The sequence below is a fragment of the Ammospiza caudacuta genome, chromosome 23 (genome assembly GCF_027887145.1).
Source record: "Ammospiza caudacuta isolate bAmmCau1 chromosome 23, bAmmCau1.pri, whole genome shotgun sequence".
In the NCBI taxonomy this organism is placed as follows: domain Eukaryota; kingdom Metazoa; phylum Chordata; class Aves; order Passeriformes; family Passerellidae; genus Ammospiza; species Ammospiza caudacuta.
In genome coordinates, this window is record NC_080615.1 from 3,588,352 (window position 1) to 3,612,427 (window position 24,076).

The 24,076-nt window shown below is 52.2% G+C and overlaps 2 protein-coding genes across 2 annotated transcripts in view; one reads left to right on the forward strand and one right to left on the reverse strand.

Moving 5' to 3' along the window:
* The window catches only part of PKNOX2 (PBX/knotted 1 homeobox 2), a 108,217-nt gene extending 102,757 nt beyond the window's left edge, over positions 1-5,460 (forward strand). Inside the window, exons 11-14 of the mRNA XM_058819063.1 lie at positions 26-145; positions 1,854-1,930; positions 3,148-3,326; positions 4,128-5,460. Coding sequence (XP_058675046.1) covers positions 26-145; positions 1,854-1,930; positions 3,148-3,326; positions 4,128-4,375 — 624 coding nt within the window. The 3' untranslated portion in view covers positions 4,376-5,460. The remainder of the gene's footprint in view (positions 1-25; positions 146-1,853; positions 1,931-3,147; positions 3,327-4,127) is intronic.
* Positions 5,461-6,762: 1,302 nt separating this feature from the next.
* Positions 6,763-23,950, reverse strand: FEZ1 (fasciculation and elongation protein zeta 1). The gene is made up of 10 exons (XM_058819141.1): positions 23,904-23,950; positions 18,703-19,023; positions 15,418-15,514; positions 14,472-14,573; positions 13,132-13,348; positions 11,327-11,598; positions 10,430-10,510; positions 9,979-10,054; positions 9,461-9,526; positions 6,763-6,924 (listed from the first exon to the last, which is right to left on the reverse strand). Exons 2-10 carry the CDS (start codon positions 18,975-18,977, stop codon positions 6,908-6,910), a joined length of 1,203 nt encoding a protein of 400 aa, XP_058675124.1. The 5' UTR covers positions 18,978-19,023; positions 23,904-23,950; the 3' UTR covers positions 6,763-6,907.
* Positions 23,951-24,076: the final 126 nt, after the last annotated feature.

Genomic DNA, 24,076 nt, shown 5'->3' on the forward strand with positions numbered 1-24,076 from the left:
CTCCCCATTCCTTTTGCCCTGACAGGTGAACCTGGATCTCACCTCCCTCCTTGATGGTGAGGACAAGAAGTCCAAGAACAAGCGGGGGGTCCTGCCCAAACACGCCACCAACATCATGCGCTCATGGCTCTTCCAGCATCTCATGGTGAGCACCTCAGCCACCAAAACACCCTGAAACGTGGGGAAAAAAGGACAAAAAGTCCAGAAATCCTCAAATCCAGGTGGTGGATTGTCTGAATGTGTGCTTGGAGGTGCAAAGTGATTTGTATTTTGGGAGTATTTTGGGAATTACCATTGTCACTGCAGGTGGGAAAAAATATTCCTTTAAGGCAAGAAGAAGCACACAAATCTAGAAGGGGACTCCTGGGACTTTTTGAAGATGGAGAATTGAGCATTTTTTGGCAGTTAACAGCTCCAAAATATCCTTTTCTAGCAAGCTGGAATGTGAGAGCTGCTCACAGGTAGGGTTGTAGCACATCAGCTGCCAGTCAAAACACAGAATTGCAAACTCACCCTGTTCTGGGGGATTGGAGATGGAAGATGGAGGGAGCTTAGATGCAAACTGGATATTTTTGTGCATGAAGAGTTCTCTCTCATCAGCAGGGCTGGGAGAAGGGCAAAAAGCCAAAAATCCCATATTTTTTCCTGCATAATTCAGCCAAGAAATCACTTGGAAACTGAAACTGGTAGCAAAGTCTGGCTCTCCAGGAAGACCGAGTGGTGGGAGATCCCCGAGGCATCAGTAATGCAGAAGATAACAGTTCCAAGAAGCAACTTGTGGAAAAATCAGCCAGGACATGAAGCAGCAGCAGCAGAACTTCCCAGCCTTTTTTTAAAATGGAAAATTCTGGATTTATTACAATGAGGACAAGAATGTTGCTGTGTCGTGCATCTCCTGTGTTTCTGGAGGGCACAACTGCAGATTTGCATGCACAAAAAGGATGTTAAAGACCAGAAACTACACAGCAATTTTCTGCCAAGTGCTAGGAGAACCCCATAGTTTAGGATTTCCAAAAGCGAATTGAAAAACTGAAAAAAATTCTTCTGCTGGATTCTTCTTCTTTGCTCACAGCCTGGTCCTTGTGGTCAGAAGAAATTTGGGCTTCCCTGTGAGATTTCTCCATCTGGTGTCAGAGATGATGTGGTTTTTAACCAAAAATTCTCATCATTTTACTGGAAGTTTTGGAGCACCAGCAGGAGGAAAGAATGCTGGAAATAATACACCAAAAATGGGATAGTTCTGCCCAAAAATGGTGATTTTTAACTCCTGAGACCCCAGCAGGAAGTGAATCTTCAGTGTGCATTGACTTTGGGTGGTGTTGTCAAGGAAATCACAGTTTTGGGGCTAACAGCTGAAAAATGGTAATGGTAATTGTCACTGGCTTGGGGCTCCAAAACATGGCTTTGATAATAATTTCATTTCTGGGGCTGGAAAAGAGCATTTTAGCACAGTTGGAAGGAGGTTGCTTTCAATGCTGCAGTTTCCCAGTGCAGATGTTTCAGGGTGTTTCATTGATGTCTCTGACAATAAAGCAGCAAAAAGCTCTTTTGAAGCACAAATTTCATGTTTACCAACAACCATCACTGGAAAATTGCTGGAGTTTAAAAAACCCCAAGAACATTTTCCTTCAAGGAAAGCATTTGATGGAAAGCCTTGGAAAAACCCTAATTGCACCCAAGGAAATCTTGATGCTCTTGGATGCCACCCTTCAATCTTGCATTCAGCAAGTGTAAGAAGGCACCAAATTTAGGGTGGGAGGAAAAAAAAGGCAGACTTTCATTATTTTTCACTCAGGGATGACATTTTGCATGCAGGGATGCAGTCTTGCTACCCCATCTCTCTTTTTTTCCAGCACCCCTACCCCACAGAGGATGAGAAGAGGCAAATTGCTGCCCAAACCAACCTGACCCTCTTGCAAGTCAACAACTGGTGAGCAGATACTGGTGGCCCACTCAGTCATTTTGCTGGCTTTAGGACCTTTTTCACCTGGTTTTTGTGCTGTATAATGCTTTTTTGGGGAGTAACTTGGGTGGTTAAGGCTGATTCTTGGGGTGTCCTGCACGGGGCCAGAGGCTGGACTCAATGATCCTGGTGAGTCCTTCCAACTCAGCCTATTCTGTGATTTTGTGACTCTGGGATTTCTGGGAGATGAGCTCAGTGGTGTTTAGTGTCAGCCCTCCTTTGCAAGGTCTCAGTGCCCTCTCCTGGCAAATCCAATGTGCAGCATTCTCCCAGCTCAGCAGGAAAAACTAATGCAGAGCTGTAATGTGACTGTCTTGGTTTGGAAAGACAGGAGTCTGCTAAGGAAGGCAGGAACCTCCCCTGAAATGGAGAATGTAAACCTTCCCCACCCCTGTGAATTGCTACAACTTTTAAATTAAGGGGCTCTCAGGCAAAAAATGTGGGAGCAGGAAATAACAGTTCTTTAATAGGGAAGAAAATAAAAGGATAAAATAAACAATGCAGCACACTAGAACAACACTGACAGAGTCAGAACCCAACCTGACACCCTGTGGGTCAGGCTGTTGGCAGCAGTGCCATTGGAATTGTGGCTCAGCCCTCCTGCAGTGTCAGGGCTGGTTCTGCTGGAGCAGGGATCCTGGAGAAAGGTGCAGTCTCTTCCTCTGAAGATCCAGGGGCAGAGGCAGCTGCTGTTCCTCTGGAAATCCAGTGCAGAAGCCGTGCTGGTGTTCCAGAATCTCCAGATTATATCTGGGTAGGAATGCTTGGCTGGTGTTCAAGAATCTCCAGATTATATCCAGGTAGGAATGCTTGGCTCCTCCCTCTGGGCTCACATCTCCCAATGGGATGCTGTAGTTCTTATCAGCCATGCAGGGACATTCAATAGCTGTTATCAGCAGATGTCTGCCCAGAAGGAGGAGTGGGTGTGGAAGAGGTAAGGAAAAACTGCCCACTTGACAAAAGACAACTGCCACACAGATGGTAACAGAATTCATCTTGCCTTGCAATCTGGGACAGTGGCACAGGCAAATAAACAAATTCCCAGCTTTTTGAACCATGAAGCTGCTTTCTTAAAGTATAATTACTATTAAATTGCAACCCATTGAGTTGCCATAGCGTTGTGTTGACTCAGTGTTGGTTTAGCAGCTCTCACTCACTGCAGCGCTCTCTCTTTCCCATGGAAGGTTCATTAACGCCCGGCGGCGCATCCTGCAGCCCATGCTGGACGCCAGCAACCCGGACCCAGCCCCCAAAGCCAAGAAAATCAAATCCCAGCACCGGCCCACGCAGCGGTTCTGGCCCAACTCCATCGCCGCCGGCGTCCTGCAGCAGCAGGGGGGCAACGCAGGGACAAACCCCGATGGTAAGGACAAGCCCCAGAGTGGCCCCTGCCCTTCTAGGCCATGCATTAATTATGGACTTAATTGGTAATTTCTAGAGGCCTTTATTGAGCTGTGGGGAAACACAAGAGGTTCTTGAAAAAAGGTCCTTCCAGTTGGCCACCAGGATGATGATCACCCACTGTGGGGCATGGCCTGGGTCAGCTCCTGAGCAGCTGGGGAAGGGAGGGAGGGGAGAGGTGGAAAGGTGGAGATGAGAAGACAGATTGAGACAAAATTGGAAGAGAGAAGTTGAAGAGAAGATGGATGATGAAAATGAAGAGAAGAATAGAGAAGGTGATGATGATGAAGAGAGATAATGAACCAATAACAGATGAGGACAATGAAGAGAGAAGATGAAGAGAAGATAGATGATGAAAAGGAAGAGAAGAATAGAGAAGATGATGGTGATGAAGAGAGATGATGAACAAAGAACAGATGAGGAAAATGAAAGGAGAAGATGAAGAGAAGGTGAAGAGAGCAGAAATGAACATACGCCACACGAGATGAAGAGAAGGAAAGGTTGGACTTGAGAGAAGATGAAGAGAAGATCTGCCCAACCAATCTGGGCATCTACTTGCTCAGAACTAAGCTTTCCTGTTATTTAACGATGCATTAGCTAAAAAAAATTGAAGATTGGACCTTGGGGAGTGAGTGACTGGGGTAGGTGGGACACCCCATGGGTGAAACTTTCCAAGCTTTTCATTTGAGTTATTCTTGGTTTATGCACTTTTGTCCTTTCTGTGTTAGCTGGGGAGTCCTTATTTCTGCACTTTTAATTCCAGGCTCTCTCAGCATGGACAACCTCCAGCCCCTGTCATCAGCCACTGCCACCATGGCCATGCAGCAGGCGATGCTGGCAGCCCACGATGACTCCCTGGATGGCACTGAGGAAGAGGAGGAGGATGAGGAGGACGAGGACGAGATGGAGGAGGAGGAGGAAGAGGAGGAAGAGCTGGAGGAAGAGCCTGGTGGCCTCCCAGCAGCACCTGGTGCTGACCTTGGTTTGGACCACAGTGACTCACTGGAATAGCTCCTCCTGCACCCTCCCAAATCACTGACAGCACCAGATACAAAATTCCCCCCGAAATGCAAAAAAAAAAAATAAAGGCAAGAAGAAGAAATTAGTGAGAAAAAAGCAAACTGGCAGCGCTGGCAGAGGCCCTGGCTGCCCCAGAAGCACAGGGATCACCATGGCAGCGCCCAGAAGTGGACACACGTTTACAAGGCACATATTGTGGCCAGATTAATCTTTTATTTCAGGTTTTGTTTTTCTTTTTCCCTTCATTTTTTGGTAAGCAAAAGCATTTTTAGGGAAAGTTGTTTTCCCCACGTGCCGCTCGGATGCTGGTGGGCAGCGCTGGGTGGGCCACTGCATCCATCCCTTGGATTTCCTGGTGCAAAGAAAAGCCAAACCAACCCCAGGACTTGATGCTTTTTGGAATTTTTTCCCCCAGAAAGGTCATTCACAGGCATAAATACTGGCATGGAGGGGGAAGAAAAATAATCAGCGAGTGCAAATTCTGCTACATCCAATGAGGGTTTGGTGCTCGACTCATGGGATTGCCCAAACCTCCCAACTTTGGCCCCAATGCTGAGGCTGCTTGGTGGCTCTGGACACAGCTTTCTGGAAAAGGGAGGAAATTCCTCCAAATCCTTTAATTTATGTGCTAAAACCTCTGCTGAATCTGGAAAAAATCCAACTTACCCCATTCTCGCCTTTAAGGGCCGAGATTGGAGGCAGAGTTGGGGCAAAGGCTGCCGGAAGTAAAACTTTTCCAAAGGCATTTTGGCACAGAGATAGTTAAAAATGGGGGGAAAACTGGTTTAAAAAAACTCAAGATTTCACCCAAAATTGAATGGTGATGTGCAAAACTCACCTGGGTGGAAGGAAACAAAGTATTGTTGCTTAAAAGATGATTTCTCCCTGGTATTGTCCCTCCACATGGAAAAATGGAGGAGCTTTAGCCCCATGGGGGAGGGCAACTGCCAAAAAACCCTGTATTTTGGGTTTTTTAATTTTAAATGCTAGCAAAAGGGTGGATTCGCCTTAAAATGTGGCATGGGAGGAAATGCAAAAGCAAACCAGGGCAAAAATAAAAGGAATTGTCTTCTGCAGGTTCCTGCTCTAAATGTGAGATTCTAGGAGAAGGATCATTTTCTTGGAGGCTTTTTGCCCATATTGTCCTTCTTTTTTTCCTGGCTCTTGAAGAGTTGACAAAAGAACCTGAACAAGAGCTGGGATTAAAAGAACAAGTGATGCAATGGGCAGAAATGCCTATTTTTGGATACTGATCTGGCGTGAATGTAATCTGTAATTTCATAAAGGATTCATTGTAATTTAGTATTAATTCCTGGCCATTTATTATAAAGTGCTACAAGATGAGGGGTCGCACCTGTATTTTCTTGGCAGCTTCTTCCTTTGAGTGGAGAAGACCCAAAATGCAGGAATAACCCCCCAAAATGGGCAAAACTCCCCTCATAAAACTAATTTACCCCCCAAATGGGTGGATGGACCCAAATTGGTAATTGAGTGATGTGGAGAAAATTGGATTTATACTTCCAAAACTGATGGTCGAAAACCAAAAATGAAAATTTCCCCCCTCAAACAAGCTGCAATGGGATTTTGCCCACTAATGAATGATGAATACCCCAAACCAATGATACACACCCCAAAATGAGCTGTTCTCTCCAAAAATGTGTGATTCTCCCCAAGAAGCTCCCCCAAAGTGTTCCAGACAACCCCAAAATGAGCGATGGTCTCCAAAAATGAGGGATGCTCCTCAAAATCAAGTGATGACCCAAAAGGGGCTAATTTCTCCCTGAAATAAGTGATTCTCCCCCAGAATGGGTGCTCAGCCCAAAAGGAGTTGTATTCTCCAAAAATTCTCCCCCAAAATGAGTGACATGCCCCCAGAGGATGCTGTCCCAAACTGGTCCTTGTGGAAATGAGTGACTTCTCCCAAAATAACTGAATTTGCCCCAAAATGGACAATACTCTGCAAAAACGAGCAACAACCCCCAAATTAGGCACTCTTCCCCAAAATGAGTGACAAACCCCAAAACAGAGCAATTCTCTCCCAAATGGAAGAGATGGAAGCCCCCCTGTCCCTTAATGAGACAATCCTAAATAATGGGTTGATTTTCTGGGTGATGTTTGCACAATTTTTAGCAGAAAATGGGATCACAGAAAAGTGAAAAAAATGGGAAAAATCCCCAAGAATGCAATTTAATCTGAATTTCGCCCCTCTGATGGTGGCAGCTGCAGCCAGCAGCTCGTTAGCCAGAAGTTTGTGTTTTTTAGAGATCCCAGAATATTAATGAGCTAAGTCTATGTTGGGATTTTTTGCTTAAAAATATAATTTTCCTATCAAAAAGTTGCAAAGGAGCAAGGGGAGACACAGACACTGGACACCAGTTGCCTAATTAACGTCAGGAATTCTTTATTCCCAGCTGTGCAAAGGGGAAAGTGCAGGGTGGGGCAGCCACGGGGGGGTGACCCTTTTTCCTGGGGTTTGGCCCCGCTTTGGAGGCGCCGGGGTGGGAGTGTGGGGGCAGCACCGCGTCAGGTCGGGCAGAGCACTGCAGAGAGAGACACACAGAGAGAGAGAGAGAGGGGCTGGGGCACTGCACGGGGGCACCCAGGGTGCAGGGAGGCAGGAGGGTGAAGGAGGATGCATTGGAATGCACAAGCAAGCACAGGGATGCAGGAGGATGCATTGGAATAAAGGAGGATGCAGGAGGATGCACAGGGATGCAGGAGGATGCATTGGAATAAAGGAGGATGCAGGAGGATGCACAGGGATGCAGGAGGATGCATTGGAATAAAGGAGGATGCAGGAGGATGCATTGGAATAAAGGAGGATGCAGGAGGATGCACAGGGATGCAGGATGATGCACAGGGATGCAGGAGGATGCATTGGAATAAAGGAGGATGCAGGAGGATGCATTGGAATAAAGGAGGATGCAGGAGGATGCACAGGGATGCAGGATGATGCACAGGGATGCAGGAGGATGCATTGGAATAAAGGAGGATGCACAGGGATGCAGGAGGATGCATTGGAATAAAGGAGGATGCACAGGGATGCAGGAGGATGCATTGGAATAAAGGAGGATGCAGAAGGATGCACAGGGATGCACAGGGATGCAGGAGGATGCATTGGAATAAAGGAGGATGCAGGAGGATGCACAGGGATGCACAGGGGTGTGTGGGGAAGCATGGAGGGGCATTGGAATGCAGGAGGATGCACAGGGATGCATAGGAATGCAGGAGGATGTACAAGGATGTACAAAGATGCATTGGAATGCAGGAGGATGCAGGAGGATGCACTGGAATGCATGAGCAAACACAGGGATGTACAGGGATGCACAGGGGGGTGGGGGGAAGCATGGAGGGGCATTGGGATGCATGAGCATGCACAGGGATGCACAAGGATGCATGAGCATGCACAGGGATGCATGAGCATGCACAAGGATGCATGAGCAAGCACAGGGATGCAGGAGGATGCACAGGGATGCAGGAGGACACACAGGGATGCACAGGGGGGTGTGGGGAAGCATGGAAGTGCGTTGGGATGCAGGAAGGTGCACAAGGATGCACAGGGATGCAGGATGATGCACTGCAATGCATGAGCAAGCACAGGGATGCACAAGGATGCAGAAGGATGCATTGGAATAAAGGAGGATGCACAGAGATGCAGGAGGATGCACAGGGATGCAGGAGGATGCATTGGAATGCAGGGAGATGCACAGGGATGCATGAGAAGGCACAGGGGTGCACAAAGATGCACGAGGATGCACTGGAATGCAGGAGGATGCACAGGGATGCACAAGGATGAAGGAGAATACAGAAGTGTGCATGGGGATGCATTGGAATGCAGGAGGATGCACAGGGATGCACAGGGATGCAGGAGGATGCATTGTGATCCATAAGGATGCACAGGGATGCACAAGGATGCACTGAAATGCATGAAAATGCACTGGGATGCATGAGGATGCACTGTGATCCAGGAAGATGGATCCAAACATGCACAAGGACGCAGGAGGATGCATTGGAATGCATGAGGATGCACAGGGATGCAGGAGGATGCACTGTGATCCAGGACGATGCACAGGGATGCATTAGAATGCAGGAGGATGCACAGGGATGCATGAGGATGCATTGCAATGCAGGAGAATGCACTGTGATCCAGGAGGATGCACAGGGATGTAGAAGGAAGCAATGGAATGCAGGAGGATGCACAGGGATGCAGGAGGATGCACAGGGATGCACAGGGATGCATTAGAATGCAGGAGGACAAACAGGGATGCAGGAGGATGTATTGCAATGCAGGAGGATGCACAGGGATGTAGAAGGAAGCAATGGAATGCAGGAGGATGCACAGGGATGCAGGAGGATGCACTGTGATCCAGGACGATGCACAGGGATGCACAGGGATGCATTAGAATGCAGGAGAATGAACAGGGATGCATGAGGATGCATTGCAATGCAGGAGGATGCACAGGGATGTAGAAGGAAACAATGGAATGCAGGAGGATGCACAGGGATGCAGGAGGAGGCACAAGAATGCACAGTGCAATGCTGCACGAGGGTGCACAGTGACACACAGGGCTGCACTGGCTGCACGTGCATGGACAGTGGTGCCCAGGGGTGGCCAGGGGCTGCACAGGGACACAGGAGAGTGCACAGGGACAGCCAGGAGGGCACAGGGACACACGAGTGTGCCCCACATGCACAGGGGTTCGGGAGCAGAAAGGCTGCATGAGTGTGAATGAGGCACCTGGGCACATGAGGGTGCAGAAATGCTGCAGGAGGCTGCACAGGGATGCAGCAGGAACAGGAAAGGGATGCACAAGGGATGCACACACAGAGCTGTGCACGACAGGAACACGAAGGACACACGAGGACTCAGGAGGATGCACAAGAGATGGACAAAAGGGGTGCGGGAGATGCACAGGGATGCACAAGGAGGCCCAGGAGATGCCCAGATGGATGGGGATGCCCCAGGGACACACAAAGGATGCAGTGGGAGGCAGGAGGGTGCAGAAGGATCTGTGGGGGAGGCCCAGAGCTGCAGAGGAGCTGAGTGAAGGATGCACGAGGGGCAGGAGCAGGTACCTTTGAGGATGTAATCCGTGAGCAGAGTGGGCACCTTCTCATTCCCCTCCTTCATGGCAAACAGGACTGTGGGGGAGAACAAAGCTGTGAGCCTGGCCCTGCTGCCCCCCAAATGCCCCTTTTTGTCCCCCAAACCAGCCCCACAGTTGCCATACCATTGAGCTACACAAACAGGACCAAAAAGGAATTCCATCCCCATTAGCCAACCTGTGCCAGTGCAGAATGGGAGATTTACCCCCAAACCAATCCTGGTATAGAGAGAATAAACCGGGGGAGGTGTTGGCTGCCAACCAGCTGTGCTGCAGTGATGCAAACCGGGGATTTTCCCCACCAGGTAGGTTTGTTGCAATGATGATGCACCTTAAACTGCCCAGGCTGCAATGATGCAAAATATGCCTCAAACTGGTTGTGCTGCAATGATAGCCCAAACTGCAGCCACTGAAGCAAAGCAAAATGTGCCTTTGTGTCCCCAAAACATGTGATGGTGACCAAAACCAGCAGCTTGAATGAATACTCACTGTTGGTGAGCATCTGCAGGTCCTCAACAGAGGGTGGTGAGCCCTTCTTCTCATAGGGAATCACTGTGTTCAGGTACTGCAAAAACAAAAGCCACCCCAAAACCCACACAGATGGCACAAAACTAGTTTTGCATTGTCTTGAGACAAATTAGTGGAAAATTAGAGTATTTCTGCAAGATTCCTGCAATTGCAGTTAATTTGCAGGTATTTTGGGGAATGCTGAACTAACTGGGTGCTGCAAGCTCCACCCAAATCCATCCCTCCTCAGAGAGGACTTTTTGGGGTGAAAACAGGTAATTTTTTCAAGAGGGGTTACTAGGGTGTAGGGGATGGAGCAGGGTTGTAAAATGAAGATTTTAACAGGGGGTTGGGGAATGCAGGGGAATGGGGAGATCAGGGAGGAGGAATGAAAACAAACAGATTTGGGCAATTTTGGGGGGAAAAAGGGCACCTGCTTCTCGTTGGTGGTAGGGCCAAAGGTCTGGCGCAGGCTGGAGTGCAGGATGCTGGAGATGCCCTCCATGCTGAAGCGCTGGGGACACAACCAGGTGTCACCCTGTCACCTCCCAGGGCAGCGACATCAGCCCGGCACCTCCCCTGCCACCAGCACCCCCCACAACCCCGTGCCTCCCACATCCACACCCTGCCCACATCCCTGCACCCTGCTCCATACCCATCCCATATCCCTTTGTGTCCCTGCTCCAAGTGCCCCTGTCCCTACATTCCCCCTGTCCTGTATCCTTCCTATGCCCCTCTGCCCCATACTGTCGCTATTCCCATCCCATAATCCCATCCCATCCCATTATCCCATTATCCCATCCCATCCTGTCCCATCCCTCATCGCCTTGCCTCCATGTCCCTCTGCCCCACCCTGTCAGTATTCCCATCCTATGCCATTATCCCATCCCATGCCATTATCTCATCCCATCCCATTATCCTATCCCATCCCATCTCATTATCCCATCCCATTCCATCCCATCGATTGCCTCACTCCCATGTCCTTCTGCCCCACCCTGTCACTATTCCCATCCCATTATCCCATCCCATTATCCCATCCCACCCCTTCATCCCCATGTCCCTCTGCCCCACCCTATCACTATTCCCATCCCATCCCATCATTCCATCCCATCCCATCCCATCCCATCCCATCCCATCCCATCCCATCCCATCCCATCCCATCCCATCCCATCCCATCCCATTATCCCATTATCCCATTATCCCATCCCATCATCCCATCCCATCATCCCATCCCATCCCTCATCCCCTTGCCCCACCCTGTCCCCACATCCCCCCACTCCCCCCTGGCCCCGGGTCACCCCTGTCCTGTCGGTGCCCCCCCGGTGCCCACCTTTCGGGGCATGCTGCCGCCGCGCTCGGAGCGCGCCCCTTGCAGGCTCAGCCCCTTGTCCCTGCGGCGGCGCCGGGCGGCCTCTCGCTGCTCTCGCTGCTCGCCCTGCACGGCCAGCAGCGCCCCGATGAACGCCGTCTTCACCTCCTTCTCGAAGGCCAGCTCGTCCCGCCGCGCCAGCTGCGCCACCAGCTCGGCCGAGAGCGCCCGGCTCGCCGCCTCCGCCCGGCCCGCGGCCGCCAGCAGCTCCCGCGCCGACAGCCGGCCCAGCCCTGCCCGGGCAGAGAGCCCTGGTGTGCCGGGACATCCTGAACATCCACCCCAGCCCTGCCCGGCACAGACCGGCTACTGACCCGGGATATCCCAACAGCCACCCCAGCCCTGCCCGGGTACAGACCGGGACATCCCGACAGCCAGCCCAGCTGTGCCCGGGCAGAGAGCCCTGGAGTGCCGGGACATCCTGAACATCCACCCCAGCCCTGCCCGGGCAGAGAGCCCTGCTGTCCCGGGACATCCCAACAGCCTCCCCAGCCCTGCCCGGGTACAGACTGGCTACTGACCCGGGACATCCCAACAGCTGACCCAGCCCTGCCCGGCTACAGACCCCTCGTGTCCCGGGACATCCCCAACAGGGGCTGGAGGGACTCACAGCCCGTCTCGTTCCACCTCCCTGCCATGGGCAGGGACACCTTCCCCTGTCCCCAGGCTGCTCCCAGCCCTGTCCAGCCTGGCCTTGGGCACTGCCAGGGATCCAGGGGCAGCCCCAGCTGCTCTGGGCACCCTGTGCCAGGGCCTGCCCACCCTCACAGGGAACAATTCCCAATTCCCAATATCCCATCCAGCCCTGCCCTCTGGCAGTGGGAGCCATTCCCTGTGTCCTGTCCCTCCATCCCTTGTCCTCAGTCCCTCTCCAGCTCTCCTGGAGCCCCTTCAGGCCCTGGCAGGGGCTCTGAGCTCTCCCCAGAGCCTTCTCCCGGCCTGTCACCCCAGCAGAGGAGCTGCAGCCTTTGGGGCATCCCCGTGGCCTCCTCTGGACTTGCTGCAGGCAGTGCCATGCATGGGGAAAGGAGGGAATGCCTGGTGCAGTCAGGGACACCCCAGTGCAGTCAGTGAAACACACACTGCAGCCAGTAAAATGCATCTCTGCTCAGCGAGATGGGCTCTGCATTTTCTGAGACAGCAAGAGATAAACCCAGAGTGCAATTACTGATATGCTCAGAGCCATAAATGATGTGCCCAGAGCAATTAAGGGACTTCTGGCACCATTAGTGACATGCAAGGTGCACTCAGTGATATTCACAGTGCAATTAGTGACAGGCAGGCTGTGATTAGTGACATGTATGGTGCAATTAGTGACATGTGTGGTGCAATTAGTGACATGTATGGTGCAATCATTGACATGCATCGTGCAACCGGTGACATGTATGGTGTGATCATGGACATGCATGGTGCAATGAGTGACATGCACAGTGCAATTAGTGACATGGTGTGATTGGTAACCTGCACAGTGAGATAAAGAGCAGAGCAATGAGTGAAGTGCCTGGGCCTGCTGGTGACACAGCCCACGCCAGCAGTGACAAATCTCACGTGCATGGAACCCCCATGCAGAACACAAAGGCTCCTGGTGAACCCCACGTGCCTTTCCACACCAGAAGCCACATCCCTGTGTTCTTCACAGTTTTTGCCAAGAGCCCTTCTGGCCAAATCCCAGAGCAAGCCAGCACTGAGGCCTGGAGAGACTCAGTTGTCCAATTTGGTTGGAATTGTCCCCAAAAAGTGACTGGCCTGGGCTTTGCTGGCCGTACCTTCGTGGGAGCAGTTGTTGTTGAGGGCAGGGGAGAAAGCATGCAGCTCCCGCAGCACGATGGGCTCCGTGCCCCCACCACCACCTTTGCCTTCAGCATCAGCCTTGGTTTCTTCCTCCTCCTCCTCCTCGTCCTCCTCCTCCTCTTCCTCTTCACCCTCGGGGTCAGCCTCGGGGTCGGGTGAACTCTGCATGAGCTCCTCCAGCTCCTCGATGACCTGTGGGGCGTCAGGGACCTCCATGTGCACCTGCAACTGTCCTGCACCTTGCACCCCACACCTGCAACTGTCCTGCACCTTGCACCCCACACCTGCAACTGTCCTGCACCTTGCACCCCACCCTTGCATCCTTCCTGCACCCTGCACCCCACACCTGCAACTGTCCTGCACCTTGCACCCCACCCTTGCATCCTTCCTGCACCCTGCACCCCACACCTGCAACTGTCCTGCACCTTGCACCCCACACCTGCATCCTTCCTGCACCCTGCACCCCACACCTGCAACTGTCCTGCACCTTGCACCCCACACCTGCATCCTTCCTGCACCCTGCACCCCACACCTGCAACTGTCCTGCACCTTGCACCCCACACCTGCAACTGTCCTGCACCTTGCACCCCTCACATCCTGCACCCACACTTGCAACTGCTCCTTTCATCCTGCACCTGCATCCTCTATCTCCATCCTCCATCTGCATCCTGCTCCCTCCATCCTCCATCCTTATCAGCATTCTGCATCCTCCCCTCCATCCTGCATCTGCATTCTGCTCCCCTCCTCCTGCATCAGCACCTGCATTTACATCCATCTGTACCCTGGGTCCTGCATCTGCATCCCACACTCCCACCCACATCCAAATCCCACATTCCATGGGCACTGGGGATCTGCACCCACATCTAAATCTGCATCCTGCACCTGGCTGCATCTGCTCCCTGCACCCACCTCCTCCTCCTGCATCCTGCAACTGCACATGCACCTGCATTCTCTATCCTGCATCCACACCCTGCTGCTGCCTTCACCTCCCCCTCACCACATCTGTACCCCGCATCCTGCACCCCACATCTGCATCCTACACCCCACACCAGCACCTGCAGCTGCCTCCCACCTCTGCACCCCACACTTCCATCCTTCCCCCCACGCCCCCATTTTGTACAGCAGCACCCACAGCCCACCTTCCCACGTGCACCCAAATCCCTCATCACCCCCACAGCCCACACTTCTGCCTACATCCACGCTCCAGGTCCTGCATGCCCCACCCCAAAATGTTGGGATTTGCCTTTTTCCTGTGCTTTCAGCTCGTGGCCATGGGCTGAGGTGGCCCAGCCTGGCTTTTGGTGCCCATGGGTACCTGCTCAGCTGTCAGCAGCGGCTCCTCATTGATCCCAGAGTCCTGCTCACTCCTCTCAGTCAGCTCCTCTTCCTCTTCCTCCTCCTCCTCCTTCCCACCGAGCTGCAGGAGACACCACAGGCCCAGCCTGGTGTGGGCATGGCCCCAGCAGGGACAGAGCCACAGCCCTGGCACGGGGGCACATGGGGACATCGGGGGTACTGCATGGAGATGCTGGACGGGGATGTTGGACGGGGCTTTGGGCAGGGACAATGGACAGCTCTGGAGGGGCAGATGTTGCAGGAGATGGATGGAGATGTTGGACAGGTCCTGGATGGAGATTGTAGGATGGAGCCATGGAGTAGGGAGAAGTCAGGGAGAAGTCCAGGTGTGCTGGATGGAGGTGCTGGATGGAGAGTGGGGTTGGACACGCTCGGTGGAGACACAGGGGATGCTGGAGCTGGGGGCTGGTGGGGCTGAATGGGAGAGGTCTGATGGAGACACAGGGTGGGGACACCAGGTGGAGATGTGGCAGAGGGGAACACCACCAGAGAATGGACGGATGGATGGATGGATGAATGGATGGAGATGTTGGGTGAGGAGGCATCTTCTTTTTCCCCACCTTCACCATATTTTTTCACCTTTTTAGCAGAAAACAACCTAAAGAAATTATCTTCTCTTCCCCCTTCAGCAACACATCCAAATGGGTTCAATTCCATGGATATTGGGACATTTTCACAACCCCAAAAGCAGCTACTGACAGCACAAATTTACTACAAATGAAAACCCATTTTCTACCCCCAAAACCACCCACCCCACCCATGGCATGCGGGCAAACTGGCACAGACCAGGGGCTAAACCAACCCTTTGTGGGTGGTTTGCAGTGCATGATGGTCACTGAGCCTCGGGGCTGACTGACAGCTGTCAATCACAGCCAGGGGACCCTGTGGGGATGTCACAACCCTACCTGGGGGTCGGTGCCATCGAGGGCCTCGGTCCCAGGGATCTGCCAGGGCCGGGGGGAGCCCCGGGGGGCAAAGCCATCAGTCAGAGCATCCCAGACCCTGCAGGGAGGCGGGTGGTCAGTGCTGATCCCAAAATGCTGCATCTCAGAGACACAGCCCAAAAATGGCACACCAAAATGCTGCAAAACACCCTGAAATGCAGCCCAGAAACTTCCTGAAATGCAGCCCAGAAACATCCCAAAATGCAGCCCAGAAATATCCCAAAATGCAGCCCAGAAACATCCCAAAATGCAGCCCAGAAATATCCCAAAATGCAGCCCAGAAACATCCCAAATGCTGCCCAGAAACAACTCAAAATACACCCAGAAACATCCCAAAATGCAGCCCAGAAATATCCCAAAATACAGCCCCGAAACACCCCAAAAATACAGCCCAGAAATATCCCAAATGCAGCCCAGAAACATCCTGAAATACAGCCCAAAAATATCCCAAAATGCAGCCCAGAAACAACACAAAATGCACCTCAGAAACATCCTGAAATGCAGTCCCAAAACATCCCAAAATGCAGCCCAAAACCATCCCAAAATGCAGCCCAGAAATGTCCCAAAACTACCTCCAAAAATCCCCAAACACCACTGACACGCCTGAAACATCCCAAACCACCCCAAATGATATCCTAGAAAACCCCAAATGCTGTCCTAGAAGATCCCAAAGCTTCTCAAAACAGCATCACTAAATCCTGCCCTGAAATACCCCAAAGCACCAAAAAATGCTTACCCAGCACCTGAGATGCCCCCTAAATGTCATTTTGAAATGTTGCTATCAAAACACTCCCAAAGGCCACAGAAATGTCCCAAAATGTCTCTAAATGTCCCCAAATGCCACTCAAAAACATCGCCACGCTGAAGTGGCACAAAACACCCCAAAATTCTGCCCTGGAATATTCCAAACTGTCCCCAAATGCTCTTCTGAAACACCCCCAAAATGCCACCCTGAAATACCCCCAAAATGTCATGTTCCAACCACCCACTCCCCTCACTGAAATACCCCAGAAATCCCAAAATGTCACTTTTCAACACCTAGAAATACCCTAAAATGCTTTTCTGAAATAGTGACCAAAAGAGGAGAAATTAGAGAAGGAAAAGAGAGGAAAGAGGGCAAAAAAGGAAAAGGGGAAAAGAGGGGAAATGAGAAAAAAAAGGGGTAAAGAAGATGGAAAAAGGGGGAAAGGGGAAGAAGCGGGGGAAGGAAAATTTGGGTAAAAGGGAAGAAATGGATGAAAAAATGAGAAAGAGTGAAAAGAAGAAAAATGGTGGGTAATGGAGAAAGAGGAACAAAAGGGAAGAAAGGGAAAGAGGAGATAATAGGGAATAGGAAAAGAGCCAAAAGAGGAAAAAGGAAAAATCAGGAGAAAAGGGAAATGGAGAAAAGGAGAAAATGTAAGAAAAAAGGGAGAATGAAGGGGAAAATGGAGAAAGGGGCAAGGAAAGCAGAGAAAGGGAAGAAATGGAGGAGAAAGACAAAAAATGGGAAAAAATAGCTGAAAAGTGGCAACATTGAGAAAAAGGCCAAAAATGGGAGAAAAGGTCAAAAATGGGGGAAAGGCACAGAAAAAAATTAGAAATTTTCTCCCTATCTCAGGCAAATCCCCCATTTTCCCACCAGAAATGATGGGTTCAGTCCAATTGGTGCCTGAAAATTGCCCCAAAACCATTTGTCCCTTTTCCAGCCCCAAAACTGCTCCTTTTTGGGATTTATTCTATTTCTCTTTTCACCAGGGCTGAATTCCCCTTGGAATTACAGATTTCACAAAGGAACGCACAAAAAATGCAGATGTCAAATCTTAAATACTTACTTTTTAAACAAAGCACTGCAAATTAGTAATTATCCCCCCAAATTTGATTTTATTCCCCCAAATTTGATTTTTTTTTTCCTCTGCTCTTAAAGGACCAGCACCCCACAGGGGCAGGCCAAGACCAGCAGTGATTTCTGAGTTAATTATGGCAAGAAATGGTTAAAAACTCTGGAAATGCATTGCCTGTGAGGCCATGGCCCCTCCCCCAGCCTGCACACAGGGCTCATTCAAAGAAGACTAAAAAAAAAGCCCTGTTTTGCCCAAAGTGACCCAAAAAAGACACAATAAGTGGCACAAAGCGGCGACAGCGCGGCAGCCCTGGCGCGCAGCCAAGCTGCATTTTGCTCTCAAAAATCACGAATTTGTCCAATTGCAAAAATCATTGCAACCTCAGTGGGTTTGGGGAAAAAATCCAAACACAAACCAACAGATTTGGGGCTTTTTGGGTTGAATGTAACCCCTTTGTTTGGTGAGAATGAGGGTTAGTGATTTTGGAATAATACAGATTAAATAGATAAAAAATCCACTAGAAATGTGAGAGTGTGAATCATCAGGAGGAAAAATGCCAAGGATTTGCAGGAAAAAATGGCATTTTGGAACAAAACAAGGTTTTTAATGAAACTGTAGGATTTAACACAAAGGCACAATAATAATTGGGGAGCCTGGGGGGGAATTTCACCCTAGGGGAATTTTGGCATCCCCTAGCATGGTACAGAGGGGTCTACTCACTCCTTACTCAAGGTTTATGCTCAACCCCTGGGGCTTTCCTTGCACAGACAGAGCTTTGGCTCCTTGCAACATGGCATGGGACACGCTGTTCTTCCTCCTCATAGGCTGCTACTCCAGGGACCTCACACAGCTACTCCAAGGATCCTACACAGCTACTCCAAGGATCCTACACAGCTACTCCAAGGATCCTACACAGCTACTCCAAGGTGCTGTATGATCACAGCACAGTCCAGGTGCTGATTTGCATGTGATAGGCTCATAGAAGAGCACAAGGAGGTCTAACAGGCAGTGGAGTGATGTTACTCATAAGATACTACACCACTACTCTGCAGTGCTACACAGTCATGCTGTGTGCACAGTCTGGGAAAGGGGAGTGTTTACAGGATGCGTGCAGGCTCGAGGGTGGCTTACTTACAGGATGCTACACAGCTATTCAAAAGATACTACAGGGACACTCAAAAGATACTATGCAGCTACTCAAAAGATACTACACAGCTATTCCACGCTGCTGCACTGTGCTGTGACGCAAGGGGCCAAGCTGATGTGAGCTGTACCTTGCAAGGTGGCACGCAGACCCTTACTCACAGGATACTACACGGAGTATGGCGCGGAGCACGGCCGTGCTGCGGTGCTGGGAGGCTGCCTGCCCTGTGGGGGGGTTCAGGGTGGGAAGAGGCCCCAGGAGCAGGGGGGCTTTACTCACTCCTCGTCCTGCAGGCGCTCCTCCTCCTCCTGCGCCTGCAGCCGGCTCCGCACGGGCGCCAGGCCCTCGGTGGCGGCGTCGTAGTTGCGGAAGCACACGGTGAGCTTCTCGTCAAACTCCTGCACCAGGTCCTCCATGGACTTGAAGCTCATCATCTCGGCAGAGAAGCTCTCCAGCTCGGCCAGCGCGGGGTCCGCGGGGCGCGGCGGGGACCCCCCATCGTCCGCGGGCCCCTCCTCGAACTCCTCCTCCAGGCTGACCAGCGGCGCCTCCATCCCTCACACGGCTCTGCTGCTGCTGCTGCTGCTGCTGCTGCCTTAGCTGCAGGGACAGGGCACCGTCAGGCACCAGGCTACTAGCTGGTTACAACAGCCAGCTGCCTGTCAGGAACCGGGCTACTAACAGCTTACAACAGCCAGCAATCCGTCAGGCACCGGGCTGCTAACAGCTTACAACAGCCAGCAATCCGTCAGGCACCGGGCTACTAGCAGGTTACAACAGCCATCTGCCTGTCAGGCACCGGGCTACTAACAGGTTACAACAGCCAGCAACCCGTCAGGAACCGGGCTACTAACAGCTTACAACAGCCTGCAACCTGTGAGGCACTGGGCTACTAACAGGTTACAACACCCAGCAACCTGTCAGGAACCAGGCTACTAGCAGCTTACAACATCCAGCTCCCCATTCCCTCAGGTTACAACGCCAAGCTTCCTGTTCCATTCCCTCACCAGGCTTCTAACAGGTTACAACACCCAGCTCTTTGTTCCCTCAGATTACAACATCCAGCTCCCTGTTCCCTCAACAGGCTACTAACAGGTTACAACATCCAGCTCCCCATTTTCTCATCAGGCTACTAACAGGTTACAACACCCAGCTGCCCGTTCCCTTCACTGCTGCCAGGGCTGTTACACAACCAGCAGTATCTCTGTAGTATCCTGGTAGTATCCCAACAGGATGTGCTACCTTCAGAAGAAATATTCTGATATTGTGGCACTACTCTAGCGGTAATTTCATAGTTGCAACAAAGTGTTCATAGTGGTCCAAGCAGCTCAGTGCTACCCTGACAGTTTGTAAAAAATGTGATGCCACTATCCATTTGCCTGGAGTGGGAGTATCTTAGTTGTATCCTTATACCATATTGTCAGATAAATGGTCAACCCTTTTCTGACCCAGAGATGCGGTAACTGAGAGATGTTTTAAAGACTTTTATTCCATTTTCAGTCTCCTGAGCAGGGTGAGACAATACAGATGTTATAATTCACACCATCACAATCAGAAGCCAACTAATTACAATAATTTCCTAATCACAGTACACTATAAGCTTTTCTTGGCCTATCAGCTTTAGCCACCTCTGTTACCCCATCTCTGAAGCAGAAAAGGTTTTAATCTGACATTATATCACTGCTAAGCAAGTGGCCTGAAAGTACCAGCAATGTGCTGCCAGCACCCCAAAAATGTGAGTGTTGCCCGTATGGCATCCCAGAATTCTCTTACCATGACCTTTGCTAGTGCCCTTGTGTAGCATCTTGGAAGTATCCTACAGATAAGTGCACTTTACTCCTGAGAGTATCCTACTGCAAAATGACCCATCCTGAGAGTATCCTACTCCAAACTGACCCTGTCCTGGAGCATCCTACTCCAAACTGAGCCCTGTCCTGAGAGCATCCTACTGCAAACTGACCCATCCTGAGAGCATCCTGCTGACCCCTATCCTGAGAATATCCTACTGCAAACTGACCCCTGTTCTGGGGCATCCCACTCCAAACTGACCCCTGTCCTGAGAGTGTCCCACTGCAAACTGACCCCTGTCCTGAGAGCATCCTGCTGACCTGTCCTGAGAATATCCCACTGCAAACTGACCCCTGTCCTGGAGCATCCTACTACAAACTGACCCGTCCTGAGAGTGTCCTACTGCAAACTGACCCATCCTAGAGCATCCTACTCCAAACTGACCCCTGTTCTGGGGCATCCCACTGCAAACTGACCCATCCTGAGAATATCCTACTGACCCCTGTCCTGGAGCATCCTCCTGCAAACTGACCCCTGTCCTGAGAGTATCCTACTGCAAACTGACCCATCCTGGAGCATCCTACTCCAAACTGATCCCTGTCCGGAGAGTGTCCTACTGCAAACTGACCCCTGTCCTGGAACATCCTACTGACCTGTCCTGAGAATATCCCACTGCAAACTGACCCCTGTCCTGGAGCATCCTACTACAAACTGACCCGTCCTGAGAGTCTTACTGCAAACTGACCCCTGTTCTGGGGCATCCTACTGCAAACTGACCCATCCTGAGAGCATCCCACTGCAAACTGACCCCTGTCCTGAGAGCACCTCGGGAGCTCTGTGATAATATCCTGGTAATGTTGTATCCTAGCAATGACCCTGTAGTATCTTAGTAGTGCCTCATTAGTAATACTCATTAGCATTAGCAATACATTTGCAATTAGCCAAGGGATATTTTGGAGTGTTATCCTGATAACATCTTAGCAACATCCTGGTAGTGCCTTTGTGCTACACTGAGAGTATCCTAGTAGTAGCTCAGCATTGAGTAGCTCAGCATTGTCCTGATGTTGTACTAGCACAGGCAGAAATATCCTAATTCTGTCAGGAGCATCCCAAGAGCACGCTGGTGCCCTGATAGTATCACAGTAGTAGATAAGGAGTGTGCTGATAGGATCCTAGTAGTAATGTAATGGGATCCAGCTGTTATCTCAGTGTGTAGGTGCCACTGTGGTGTTATCCAGGTATTTTCCTACTGCCCGGTAACCACACTGAAAGCAACCTGAACGTATCTTGGGAGGAACCGTGTGTGAGCTGCTCCAGTGTGAGGTACTCATACTTCATGTGAGTACCTCAGTATTGGCTCTGGATGTATCTTAGTAGCAGCCTGATAGTACCTTAGTGGAGCTTTTACAGCATCCCAGTAGCATCCACAGAGTATCCTGAGAGTAGCTTAGTGCCACTCTGCAAGTGCCTCACTGCTGTCTGCAGAGCAGCCTGTCCACATCCTACTAAACTCGTGACATCCCAGCAGCACCTGAGAGCATCTCAGCTGTGTCTTGGTAATATTTCACTACTCCCTTAGGAGATTACTGAGAATATCCTAGCAGTAGCCTCAGAGGAAGCAATGAGTAACTCAGTAGTAAGCCAGGAGCAGCCCAGCACAGGTGTCAGCACCCCAGCTCACTGCCCAGCCTGGCCATGCTCCCTGGGGAGGCAGCACAAACATCACAGCTCTGGGGCAAACCTGCCCAGAAAGGGATTTCAGTCACACACCCCATGCACGTGTGCCCCACTGGTGCCCCGAGCCCTGCAGCACACGCCCTGTGCATGCACACCCTGCACGTGTGCACCTGCAGGGGAGCCCAGCCCTGCACACACCTACAGCACACACAGACACACAGACAGACACACAGACACACAACAGGGCCCTGTGCTCCCTGTGAACACGCATGCCATGCACAGAGACATGCAAAGCACACACACGGAGCAGTGCATGTGTGCACAGAGTGTCTGCAGACAGCTGCATGTGTGCTGCAGTGGTGCACATGTGCTGGGCTGCACACACATTCACCCCCACGTGCCCCAGTGCATGCACATGAAAGTCTTTGCACTCACACATCCCCACATGTGCAAGCACGCACACCTCTGCAAGCACACCCCCCCAACAGTGTCTGTGTGTGCACACCATGCACTCATATATCCCCACGTGCAATGCTGTGCACACACACACAGAGTGCACCCCAGTGCATGCTTGCATCCCCTCACACACACTGTGCACCACTGTGCACTTGTGCATTCCCACACATGCACCACGGACCCCACAGCAGCAGCTCCAGGCCCCACACACACCTGCACATCCACGTGCCTGCACGTGTGCCCCTGCAGCTGCACATGCACACCTTCACATGCACACATCTGCATGCACACACATCTCCACACACATCTGCACATGCACACATGTCTGCACATACACACAGCCCTGCATGCACATCTGGACACACACACACACACATCTGCACACACATCTACACACACACACACGCTTCTGCACAGACACACATCTGCATGCATACACATCTGCACACACACACATCCCTTGCACACACATCTGGACACGCACATCCCTCGCACACACGCACATGCCTTGCACAGACATCCCTCGCACACGCTCAGCCCTTAACACGCACGCACATCCCTTGCACGTGTACATCCCTTGCACACACGCACACCCCTCGCACACACGCACATCCCTTGCACACACGCTGAGCGCTGCGCACACACGCACATGCCTTGCACACATATCTGCACACGCACATCCCTCTCACACACACACACCCCTTGCACACACGCTCAGCTCTCGCACACACGCTCAGCCTTTACACGCATGCACATTGCTCACACACACATCTGGACATGCACACCCCTCGCACACACACACATCCCTCACACACACGCACATCCCTTGCACAGACATCCCTCGCACACACGCACACCCCTCGCACACCCCTCGCACACACGCACATCCCTCGCACTCACGCACACCCCTCGCACACTCGCCGAGCGCTGCGCACACGCACACAAACACTCGCACACGGACCCGCCCTCGCCGCGCTCGCCGCCCCTCCCTGCGCCGCCCCTCAGGCGCCCCCCCCGCGTCCCCAGGACCCCCCAGGCCGCCCCCGCAGCGTGCGAGCGCAGCCCGCTCCTGCACGGCCCCGCACGGCCCCGCACGGCCGCTGACAGCGGCGCGGCCCCGGCCCCGCTCCCCGGCCCTGCCCGCAGCGTCAGCCCGCGGTGCGCTCCAACGCGACACCCCCGCAACAGCCCCGCAACACTCGTGCGACCCCCGCAAGGACAGCATCGCCCCCCCTGTAAGGACAGCATCGCCCCCCCTTTAAGGACAGCATCGCCCCCCCTGTAAGGACAGCATCGCCCCCCCTTTAAGGACAGCATCGCCCCCACTTTAAGGACAGCATCGCCCCTGCTCCCCCCGAACCCCGCACCCTCCATCGCCCCCCCAGCCCCGCACCCTCCGGCAGCCCCGCATCCCTCGCCGCCCCCCCATTCCCGCACCCACCTGAAGCCCCCCCAGCCCCCCTGCACCCCCCATCCCCGCACCCACCTGCAGCCCCCCTGAAGTCCCCACAGCCCCCACAGCCCCCACAGCCCCCAGGCCCCCCCGGCCCCGCACCCACCTGCAGCCCCGCATCCTCCGCTCCGCGCCGGGGGGTGCTGCGCCCGCACTGCGCAGGCGCGGGGGAGGACCGGTGACGTCACCGCGAAGGGGGATGCGGATGGTGGTCAAGGGAGCCGTGACGTCATCGCTCACCCCGGGGGGGGGCTCCGTCCTTTTATCTGTCCCCAAAAA

Excerpts from the sequence above, each read along its gene's own strand:
- FEZ1 (XM_058819141.1), bottom strand. The coding sequence starts at position 18,977 with ATGGAGGCGCCGCTGGTCAGCCTGGAGGAGGAGTTCGAGGAGGGGCCC. Across the intron at positions 15,515-18,702 it reads GAGCGCCTGCAGGACGAGGA|GGTCTGGGATGCTCTGACTG; the intron begins GTGAGTAAAGCC and ends GCCTCCCTGCAG. Across the intron at positions 10,511-11,326 it reads GCGGCAGCATGCCCCGAAAG|CGCTTCAGCATGGAGGGCAT; the intron begins GTGGGCACCGGG and ends TTGTGTCCCCAG.